This window comes from Leptonotus elevatus, chromosome 5, assembly GCF_054856555.1.
Source record: "Leptonotus elevatus isolate MCC_2025b chromosome 5, RoL_Lele_1.0, whole genome shotgun sequence".
In the NCBI taxonomy this organism is placed as follows: domain Eukaryota; kingdom Metazoa; phylum Chordata; class Actinopteri; order Syngnathiformes; family Syngnathidae; genus Leptonotus; species Leptonotus elevatus.
The window spans coordinates 8,137,387-8,149,415 of NC_141243.1; the positions used below are offsets into that span (position 1 = coordinate 8,137,387).

Here is a 12,029-nt window from a genome sequence, read left to right on the forward strand (position 1 = left end):
TTGATGGGAATGTGAATCAAAGGCGCATAGTTGATTCAATTTGAACAAGAAGGGTTTTTTTCTGGGTAAATAAATTGTTCAAAGATGGAAAGGAAACATGGTATACACTTTCACATTTTAGTTCCTCAGTGTCATAATAGTCTGACATTTATCAAAAAAGAAGAATTACACCACACTTTACTGTACAACCATTTTGTATATGAAATTGCTCAGTTTTGGGGGACAGTTCAGCCTGCATGTTTTTTGTTACCAAGCAAGGAGGCGGAGCTTGTTTATTGTGACGAAACGAGCGGCTACTCAGTGTTGCCAGCTTCCACGTCCTACCTACCTAGATATCAGGTTTAAAAAAAATATTATATTTTAAGAACCAATCCACTACTTGGGTCAATTTGGCCCAACTTGATTTGACCCCTGTATGATGCGAATTTTGGGTTGTTTTATCTTAAACAAGTAGGATCAAATTGACCCAAGTAGTAAATCAGTCCTGACCCAATTTTGGGTTATTTTTGACCCAACGGTTTTTAGAGTGTACCGTACATACCTAATTTGTTACCTACCCCCTAAAAATAGCCCAATTTTGGTCATAAAAGGGACCGACCTGCAACTTAGGTCAATTTGACCCAACTTTCTGGGTTGTTTAGTACAAAATTACCCCTTTTTTTCTTATTTTTCTTTTTCTTACAAAATGAGGTGTGTGTGTGTGTGTGTTTTGGGGCAGGGGGTTCTTTTGCACAAAGAAAATTGGGTCAAATTGACGCAATGTGGTGTATCGATCCCTTTTGGATGCAAATTGGGTTCTTTTCGACCTAACTGTTTTTAGAGTGTATCTACCTCGCTACACTCTAAAAACATTTGGGTCAAAAGTAACCCAATTATGGATCCAAAATGGACCGATCTACTTCGATTAGACCCAACTTTCTGGGTTGTTTTACACTAAAAGACCCATTTCTTGACTTAAAGTTGGGTCAAATTTACCCAAGTAGAGAATCGGTCCATTTTTGACCCATAATTGGGTTATTTTTGACCCAATTATTTTTAGAGTTTAGCTGTAGGTATTTACCTACCTACCTAGGCACCTAGCTAATTACCTGCATTTTTCTCTACCAAGCTAATGACATACTGTATCTACCTAACTACGTACTTAGACAACCTACCACCCACCCTTCCCTATGACGATAACACAAAATTTCACACAAAAATAACCTACCCAACACTGACCTACCTTGTGTGTGCGTGCGGGCGAGTGTGTGTGAATGTGTGTGTATGCGCGACCTGGCATTTGAGAGTAAAACATCCACCCCCTCGCATCGAGCGCTGTCAGATTAGACTGAGCAGAGCATCAAAGATGTACGAACCGGACTCTCGCTTCAGGTGTTTCATTGGCTCCTTTTATAGTGCGTTCACTCTGATGTAGAAATGTGGGACCGGCTTTTCCGCATTTTATTGTGTGACAAACACACACACACACACACACACACACCGGTGGTTAAAAGCTGATGCTTGTGTGTCCACGGGGGTGAAGACAACTTCATTTGTTGAGCTTTGAATTTTAAATGTGGGTCAGTTCCGATTCACTGAGATAACTTTTTGAAAGTTCTGGATCATAAATACGAAGATGAATGTGGAAACAGTAAAAAGACAAAAGTGGAATAAGACTCAACGAATGCTAATCCAAACTTTAACTATATGACTTTTTTTTTTGCCTATAATATTACTACTTTTCCCTCATGCTATTGTCAGATGTTGTTGTTTGAATCGTCTCAATAAATGACTCTTTTCCTCATAATAATAATAATAATAATAATTCCTCAAAACATGACTTTTTCTTACATCTTGAAACATGAATTGCCGATTAATGTAACTTTTTACAATTGAGTTCCTATTCGGCACGGCCATTATACACCTCAGTACATGTGATGTGTAGCTTGTGTTACCTTCCTTCACTTCTTCCTCATTCTATCACAGCCCATTCATTCTGTCATGCTGCCTTCTCATCACATGCGCACACGCACGCACACACGTCCGAACCCATTATTCATCTGAGCGGGTCGAAAGTGTTCACCCACGTCCAGTGCCTTTTTCCCCTCTCATGTGTCTGGTTGTCAGGAGCGAGCCTAATATGCCAGGCTGTCAAGCTGTAAAAGAGCATTAAATAAACAATGAATAACTTTTCTGGTGTTGTAGACCTTAAAACGGAGGGTGAATCAGATAAAGATAGATTCATCAAATAGATGCGTCATGATTACGATCACAATGTTGCAAATTAAGAGGATTAGCGTCAACCCTCATTCATCGTAAAGCATATAAAGAAAAAGTTGTTTGTAGTTTTGCTCCTCACACACGCTTTTAACACATTTGGACTCATTAAATCACTTAAATAGATGAAAGCACTTTTTTTTTTTTTAAAGCATTCCATAGCAAAGAGATGATTTATCGATTAATTGATATATCCGATTCTTGGGCAATTTAAATGTGTCCACAGATCTCAGTACAGCATGTCTGCTTGTGCGCTGATCAAATTCACCCAAATCGCATTAGACCAGTGGTTTACCCTGTGCCAACACTGAGACGTGTTCTGAGCAGGTGTAAGTTTAGACTTTCTGTCACTAAATTCTCTCTGACTCTATGCTGTGAAGAAACGCCAAGCTTGGCGATGCGCCTAATTGGCACTCCAAAAATCGGGAAAAATCAGGACCTGGGAAAAAAAACAAGACAAAAAAGAGAAAGACCTGCAATCTTGTGGGGGCGTGAACAATTTGCAGATTTTTTTTAAAAAGGAAATACGAAAGCGTATTGCATTCACTTGTTTTTCTGACAAATTTTTGGGGAGAGCTTTGTTTTTTTGAGTATTTTGTTTTTATTTTCAGTTTTTCAGAATATTTTTTTCTGTCAAAAAAATATTCCAAAAAACAGGCTGAAAATAAATGATTCAGAAAAAAGGGGGGGGTTATTTTTAAAAAACTGGAAAAAAAATATTTTTTACAAAACTGAAAAAATTATTCTGAAAAAGTTTTTTTTTTTTTTAATTTTTTTAAACAGGAAAAAAAAAAAAGGGGACAAATAATTCAATAAAACAGAAAAAAAAATACTAAAAAAAACAACGCTCCCCCCAAAAATGTGTCAGTAAAACAGGACTTGTGAATGCGCTTCCGTAGGAAATAGTTTTTAAAAATGGCATTCTCAGACTTAATTATGAGCAACAAACATGTGCCCTCACTCGCTATCCCCATTCAGGCTCCCCTGAGACGCTTGAGGTGGTTCACAGCGCCCTCAAGTGGACACTCTTGAGAATTTCTCTGTGAAGATGTGCACGGGGTGGAATGCAAGATCAAAAGCAGGGGTGCCCAAGTTTGGTCCTCGAGAGCCTCTATTCAGCCTGTTCTCCATGTTTCTCTCCACCAACACACCTGATTCATGATCAAGATCCGTTTTCAGGCTTCTGCAAAGCTTGCTGATGAGCTGATCGTTCGATTCAGCTGCGTTGAAGGAGGGAGACATGGAAAACAGGCTGTATAAGGGGCTCTCGAGGACCGGACTTGGGCACCACTGATCTAAAAAAAAAAAAAAAAAAAAAAAACACATGTAAACACACCAAAAATAAATGTTTAAAAATAATAATTTAAAAGTAGGGGGACTTCACATAAATAAACCAGCTTTTGTTGCGGTGCAGGTGTAAACCGCTGCACACAACTAGTGCTGTAATAAGTTGTTAAATTTGTCATGTAAATGGAAAACTGAGCTGCTTTTTAAAGTGAAATTTTGGCAGAGCTAATTAAATTAGGTGCAGCTAATAAATTGAGTTTTAGGAGGCACACAAGCGCATTCAATTTGACTGCTTGTTGCTATAAGTTGATTCCCTGCTTTTAAATGTTATTCAGCCAATGAAATTGTTTGCGTTCTTTAGAATCTCTTTTCCCCATGTCAACATTCACTCATTTGCTTCCTCTCGTCCCAACTTCCTATCACATGCGTCGAATTTTAAAATTACATTATTTTTGTGTGTGTGTGTGTGTAGAAAGCCGCATGAATGAATGGATGAGCATCTTTAAAAAGCCTCATGTCATATTGAAGAAGGACCCTTGTAAAATAATTAACAAGCTTATTAAGATGGAACACTTTTATGAAAAGTGTCTCTCGCCACCGGTGTCTAGACTAATGCTCTTATTACGCATGCCCGAGGCCTGTTTAAAAGTTTCACAGGTCGTCCTTTCAGTCTGAGAGGTGGAGGGTGAGGTGATGTCATTGTTCACGAGAGTCTGGAGTGGATGGACTGTTGCCCAAAAAAATTACGTGTCTGTGTGTTTTAAATGTAATAAAAATGCAAAGAATTAAGAGTTAGAATTAATTTATTAATTTATATGTGGAAATTATTTCAGTACATTTTTTGTATTACACGCACATACCCTCTCTGCAAAGTGCTATATAAAATTGACTTCCATTGTTTTGTTTCCTCAAGCGGCTCCGAGCACGGACGACGTGGCTCTCTACGTGGGCGTGGTCATCGCCGTCATCATGTGCCTGGTCATCTCTGTCATCGTGGCGCTCTTCGTGTACCGCAAGACGCACCGCGACTTCGACTCGGATATCATCGACACGTCGGCGCTCAACGGAGGCTTCCAGTCGGTCAACATCAAGACGGCCAGATCAGGTACTTGCAGTACGCGTCGAGTGTGTAAACAAGATTTTGCTGTGTATTTGTCACTGAGGAAAAAAATGTGATATCTTCTTCTAATTGGGGCAAATTCCACAAGCTCTGTTTTTTGCAGACCCTTATTCCTCTTCAGTTTCGGCCATGGGTCCTTTTACGTAGGTCTTTTATGACCCAAAATGGCCGCTCACACCAAATTGGTTGGCTTCCTGTGCGATTCTGGGCATGGGGCCCTTAAGGCTTTTTCGTGAGTCCTCTTATGTTGGTCTTGTCCATATATATATATATATATATATATATATATAAAATTCCACGTCAGCATCCCGCTGACTTTATCTGCGCTTGTTCCGGCGTGGCGCCACTTTGACTCCCACCAGCTCCATCTGTCTTTCTCGTGGCTAAATTGCACTCGTCCTTTCCTGCCTGCGTTGACATTTCTTTCCGTCCGGCTAATGGAGAAGACCCAAAGAAGCTCACCGCTGCACGCAATTAATTGCTTACCAGAAATGTCAGGGAATTTGGGATCGATTGTGCCGTTGTCTGCATCCGTCGCGTAACTGTAAAACCTCTGCCTATTTGCGGTTGGCTATTCACAAAATCCGATTCAGCTATTTGCTGAAAAACTCACCTATTCTCGGATTTCATGCTCTTGCTGGTCTCAGTAAGTGTGTGAGTGTGTGTAGGTCTTCCCAACCTGTGTAACTAATTAAATGTTCAGCTGCTTCATGCTAAGCATGTGTAAACCACTTTTAATCTAGTACACATCCTCGGTAACACTCGAAGACAAGCTAGAACAGTGTATAAATAAGACATAGCCATTAAACATTACCAGTAAAATGCTAGCACAGAAAATGTTCATACGCATGTTGAACTGATTAAGAATGAGTATATTGCTGCATGCGTCCGTGTTTTTTCATGCGGAATCTGTGTTTTACATTGCAGATGTTGATTTATTTATGAGTGCTAGCGGGAGGCCAGGAAGTTAGCTGGAAATACATGGAAGTGTCATGTTTACGTCCGTCAGCCAGGACGACTCAGGAAGCAGTAGTGTATAAAATGCGCACAGGGAACACTAAAGGTGGAATACTTAAAGCAGAAGTAAGGATTATTACTTTTGGGCTTTTTTTTTAGGCACCGCGAGGTTTGTCAATAAAATAAGTAAAATGGCAGTTGTTAAGTGACAAAATGGGTCCATCTAATGTGCTAAATGCTAACAGACATTGATTGTTCTCTACATTAGCACCAATGCTAATGTAGCATGAGCGGCATCCTGGCTGGTCAAAGTTTATTAAAAGGACAGTAAGATTAAAAAGATGGCTGAACCAGATTTAGCATAATGCTAGCTTCCATCTGTAGTCCCCATAAAATAAAATAGCGGAGCATGTTAAAATTACATTTTTTTAAAAAACATACAAAGTGCCAAATACATAGTGTTCTATCATCAAATTACAAGTCTTAAAAAATAAAATAAAAGTGCGTAATTATAAAATCCAATAATAAAAAAAAATCTATAACAAGCATAGTTAAAATGCTATCCAGCTGTTCTAGCAGTGCCGCTAGTATTAGCACAGCATATGTGTCGTCATCGTAATCTGCAAATCTTGAATTGCGGCAACTTGACTGAATTTTGCCGAAATGTATCAAATGCTCTATAATGACTTGGGCAAATATGCTATTATGCTAACAGTATTAGTTATTTTAATTGGCCAGGAAACCTGTGCTTATGTTTGTGATGTTTATGATTTTTGTTTTAATCGTTAATTTAATTTAATTTCCGTTCTCTCCCCAGCTTACCTCCCCTCCCCCTTAGCTGATCTTTTCTCAGCCCCTCCCGATTTGACAAATGTGGCCGCCATGTACGGCGGTCCCGCGTATGCCCTCCGCGACGTGTCCGATAAAATCCCAATGACCACCTCTCCACTCTTAGAGCCCCTCCCCAACCTGAAGATCAAGGTGTACAACTCCTCCAGCCTCGTCACGCCGCAGGACGACCTCGGAGGAGACTTCACGTCCAAGCTCTCTCCCAAGGTAAAGCTTTAGATATACGCCACATGCCAAAGCCAAAAACTTTTATTCGACACAAACATCATTGAATAATACCTCATATTCAAACACTTCAAGACGGCTTTCCAAACCACTAGTTATTTTGACACAATAACCCCTGTAGCATATTTTCTTGAATATGTTTTTTCTGCTTATCACTTGTAAAAATTCACATATCAAATATTCCATTTGTACCAAACCCCTTTGAGTCATTCCTCATATTAAAGCCCATAAAGGGAGTTTTAAAACAACGCAATGACCAAAAACATTGTTGCTAGAAAATGGCATATTTACCTGTTGCTTATTTAAATAAATAAATAAATAAATAGATAAATAAGTAAATAAAAAATACAACACAAACCCCAATGAGTCATATCTCATATTAAAGCATTTGAAAAGGGCTTTTAAGATCTGTGGATATTTTATCAATGGGCCTTCATCAGATGAGACAATGACCCAAAAACATATTATTGCTTAAAAATGGACAAATAGTCAAATTGATCCTCCCCCAAAAATAATTTGTAATTGCAACAAACCATTTCAAGTCATGTCTTATACTGCTGGATCCATAGTTCTTTTTGTCAGTGTGACCAAGAAACTTATTTTTTGATAACATTCTCAACATGCGCCAAAAAATTGACTTGCAACACAAACGCATCGTGTCATGCCTTCCAAATCTGTGATAAGATTATCAATGTGCCCTGACGTGATGGCTATGGAAAAAAAGCATGTTTCATCCTTGTCCTACCAAAGCTTTTTGTTTGACGAGAGGAGTAAACTGAATCTGAATCCTAATTGCTTTTTTTGTTTTTTTTTGTTTGTTTTTTAACAAGTCAGTGCTCACATTTAGACCGTGAAATGCAAAGCAGCTCTTCTTCATATTTTGCCTTCTTTTTTTTTCTTCTTTTTTTTTATCACTTGATACCCTCTGGTGATTTGAGATCTTCCGTCTTCCAGCTGAGCCTCCCAGGCACAAAGTTCAGCTTCCCACTCGCAGTTCTCAAGGAAACGTGTCCAACAAAAAGGGCAAAAGAAAAAAGTGCAAAAACATATTTTTGCATGGAATATTTCAGGATTAACGCTTGTTGTCAGTGTCCAACTTTTACTTACTGTAACTTTGACCTTGTTACTTACAACCACTATAGGATAACAGTATAACATCATATAAATACAGGATTGTAAATAAATAATATAAACAAAATAATCTAGACATCGGAAAAATATGTTTGGTTTTAATACAATAAAAGATAAATAATACAAAAAATAATTTTACCATGATTTTTTTGTTTTAAAATTAATAAATTCAAACAATAAAGTGGTCAAATAAATGCTTTAGTAAATAAATAAATAAAAGATAATTAAAACAAGCAGAACAATAAAATACATACAATAAAATTAAATAATTTGTCATCTCGCTACAGAATCGCAAAAACATTTGAATGAACAAAATAAAAACAAACTTAAATTAATTCAAATTTATTACAACTTATTTTTGTTTTAAAATTAAATGAATTTCAACAATAAAGTAGTCAAATAAATTCCTTTATCAATAAATAAAAGATAATTAAGAAAATAGAGCAATAAAATGCATACAATCAAATTAAATAATTTGTCATCTCGCTTCAGAATCACAAAACCATTTGAATGAAATAAAATCAATAAATATTATTTTCTTAAAAACAAAGTTAATAACTAAGATAATAAATAAACTTCAATAAAATAAATATAGTTTAAGCCAGTAAAATAAAATGAAATAAAATACGTAAGTTATCTTTTTTGCCATGATTGTATGTAAGAAAAACATCAAATGAATGCATAATTCAAACCATAAGTAAATATACAAGTTAAATCCATAAAATAAAATCAATTGACCAATGTTTTACTAATCTCTCAAAATCTTGCTGCTTGATTGTACTTGGCATCTTGTTGCTGAATGTACTGTATACAGAACAATCAAATACATGCCAATACAATCACTTTCATGTTGTCCCTGAATGGCCTTCACAAATTAAAATCAAACTATTTTACTGATAAATATATTTTAATAAATAAATAATATAAAATCTAAGAAATACATAAGCTATAAAGAAAACATACATATATTACAACAAATAAAAATGTATCCAGTACAATAAATAATAATATAATAATAACAATGAATATAATAATATGATATCATGTGATATAATAACAACAATGAATTAATGAACATATGAATAAATACAATGATTTGCATATGGAATAGATATTATTGCGACAAATTGGAATAATCCTGAAGTTGAAAAACACGTGTTCCCCTGTAACGTTGCTTTTGTAGTTGACGCAGTCTCTACTGGAGAACAGCGACACCATGAACCTCCGTAACCAGAGCCTGGCCCGAACTCGAGACCCCTCGTGTACCGCTCACGGCTCCTTCAACATTCAGGGAGGACACCTCATTGTGCCCAACTCAGGTAAAGGTCCTTCTGAATAAATTTGATTAAATGTTCCCCCCCAAAAACTTGTTTAATCTTTCTACCCTGAGTAAAGTATTATGTGATGAAACATTTTTGTGGTTGCTAGTTTGCCTCTGTAAACGTGATCGCGATATGACGGAATGAATCGCCGCTGCTCATTGCGCAACCGTGAACTGAAACGGGTGAGACGCCAACGGGCCGCTTGTAATTTGTGCTGCTTGTGGTGGCAGGAGTGAGTCTGCTGGTTCCGGCGGGCGCCGTCCCCCAGGGCCGCGTCTACGAGATGTATGTGACGGTGCACAGGAAGGACAGCTCCAGGCAAGTCTTACTCGCCCACTCACGCTTGCTCACGTCTTTCATGTGCGTTCCCAACGTGTTTTTGCTCCTCACATTTACATCTCCACGCATATTACACGTTATTAATATTTACATGTATTGATGGCGTCTGTCGATTGATCATTCCATCAACTACTTCAGCTTTTTACGGCAGACAAGCCAAGGCACTTTTTTTATTTATTCAAACGTTAAATATGAATGATGCATCACTTGTGTTCATTTTTCAAAATGTGGAATTATGGAAGTTATTGAAATATATATATATTTTTTGTTCTATTCAAACTCAAAATGTTATTCGCCGTACACAAAAAGACATTCATTTTATTTTTTATTATTTTTTTTTTTTAATTTAATTACCCAATAACACTTCTTATTTTTGTTAGATTTTTTTTGTATGACCGCCTAAATGTTATAATTTTTTCATTATCATTGTGTTGCTTTTTTAATTTTTTAAGATTATATATTCTTATAATTGATTTTATTGTTTGTTTTATGTCTATGGTTTAATTTGTATACAATACTCTTAAAAATAAACTGAATCTGCTTTTACTTTGTTTTACTTTTGTTTTTACTTAATGTAAATAAAATTAATGTTTTTGTTTTGTTTTACATTTTCAATAAATTAGCAATAATTGAATACGGTAATATCATTAGATTTGCTTTGTTGATGGATTGTAGTTCATCTCACTTGTTCGATTGCTTCATATTAAGCAGTGGGTGTTCATTTTAACACCCACTGCTGATGTTCTCATTACATGTCAGTATGAATGCACACTCGGTACAATTCTTTCAAATTCAAATGGTAGGAAAAAAAAGAAGGAAAAAAAAACCGGTAACAGCCTATGCAAAAATATGCAGATCTGCTGCACATCACTTCTTTAAAAAAATACATATATAATAAATTATGCCAGCAGCTATTGTGGGGATGACTGTTTTTACTACCACGTGTCCTCTAATCCCCTCCTCAAACTCTCTGCGGGACATGGGAAGGAAATTTTAAGATTTTGCTGTACAGTTTGAGCAGACACAAACTAGGTAAAGAAATGTGTTTGGAACAAAAGATCTCTTAGGAGCACTAAGAAAGTTTCATGCTTGACATTAGGGGTTAATTGTTAATGTTTACGTCTTTATTCACATTCTTAAAAACGCATCAAAATGCCTCATCTATCATGAACATCTTGACTGCTCCCTTCTGATGCTATGGACTATTCCAACTTGTTACTGTGCATGAGATAATACAGTTAGCTAATAATCCTTGAAAATGATTTTTAAGGACTTTGTCAATGAAGACCTTGCGTTGGGGCGAAAATCCAACTTTTGTCAGTGTGGTACATGGTTTGCCTTGGGCCCCGACATGACTCAGTAGGCCCCTGCCTTAACTCTGAAGTGTTACCTCAGGTTTATGAAAAATGCTGGGCCAAAACTTCAAACGGGAGCCCAAATACAATTCCACATGCGTGATGGATTAAGTGGCAACCTCAGCGTTGGCTCCACCAAAGTGACTGCGCTACAATTTGCCTGCTTGATGGAATGTTAATTTTATTTTCTTCTTCTCCCTTCATGAGTCATTAATGAGGTCCAGCGGCTGAATCAATAATGCTGTCGAGGATTAGTACTGCTTCAAGCAGTGCTGGCAAAAAATATATATATTTAAAAAAGGAAAAAAATCAAGACTGCAAAAAAATAAAAAAATAAAAAAGGAAGAGACGTGCTTTGCAGCTTCATGATTTTCTCACCAGCCAGCAGGTGGCGACATGTCAAATGCTCATTTGGAGCATTTCTTCCTGCCTCATTGTTAAAAGGTGAAAAACGACTCACTTATATTAAATCTAGGGGTGTCAAAATTAGTGCATTAATTTTAAGCTAATTTAAAGTTATTTTAACGCCACTCTTTTTTTCTTTTCTTTTTTACAATTGGTTAATGACCGCCCCTTACTTGGTAAGCCTGTACTGGGGGAAATCCAGTCGCAACGCAACACACACGTCCATGTCATTTAGCTACAATAAATGTAATAATAATGCATATATTTGTGGAGACTGGGGTCAAGTTGTACTTTACAATTTAAAAAATGTGCAGAATTTCACAAGTTACTTCATGTTAAAGATTAGATAGCTCTTAACGCAACACTAAAGAACTTTCAGTCTATGTTGATTATGGCGCCGCCATATGGATTAAAGTGTTAATGTTATGCCTGAAGGAATACCTCATTTCCCATGAGGACAAACGCATAGCATCGTTTTTGAGCTCATGCCATCGAGCGTCGACATTCAAATTGACTGCCATCTTTGGAACGAATGGGTAAAGGGGGAAGTGACGTATACCATCAAGCAGTCAGCACATTTGTAGTTTTTTGTGTGGTAGTGTTCCTACCATCCTCCTCAAAGTTGTTCAGTGCCAGTAAAAATGATACAGGCCATGGCAAAGGTACCACTCAACTAGTTTTAATCGATGTTTCATCAGAAGAGTTATGAATATATTTTATATTAAGTTTAAGTTCCCAAGTGCTACTTTAATATGAAAAGAAAAATGCACTGAGCTGTCACCG

The 12,029-nt window shown here is 36.9% G+C and overlaps 1 protein-coding gene across 2 annotated transcripts in view; it reads left to right on the top strand.

Annotated features, from left to right (window-relative positions):
* LOC147173524 (netrin receptor UNC5C-like) overlaps positions 1-12,029 on the top strand; it is a 184,357-nt gene that overhangs the window by 159,718 nt on the left and 12,610 nt on the right. For both annotated transcript variants that reach the window (XM_086076068.1, XM_086076069.1), the window contains 4 exons: positions 4,457-4,648; positions 6,576-6,676; positions 9,009-9,144; positions 9,378-9,465. In XM_086076068.1, the coding sequence (XP_085932194.1) occupies positions 4,457-4,648; positions 6,576-6,676; positions 9,009-9,144; positions 9,378-9,465 (517 nt within the window). The remainder of the gene's footprint in view (positions 1-4,456; positions 4,649-6,575; positions 6,677-9,008; positions 9,145-9,377; positions 9,466-12,029) is intronic.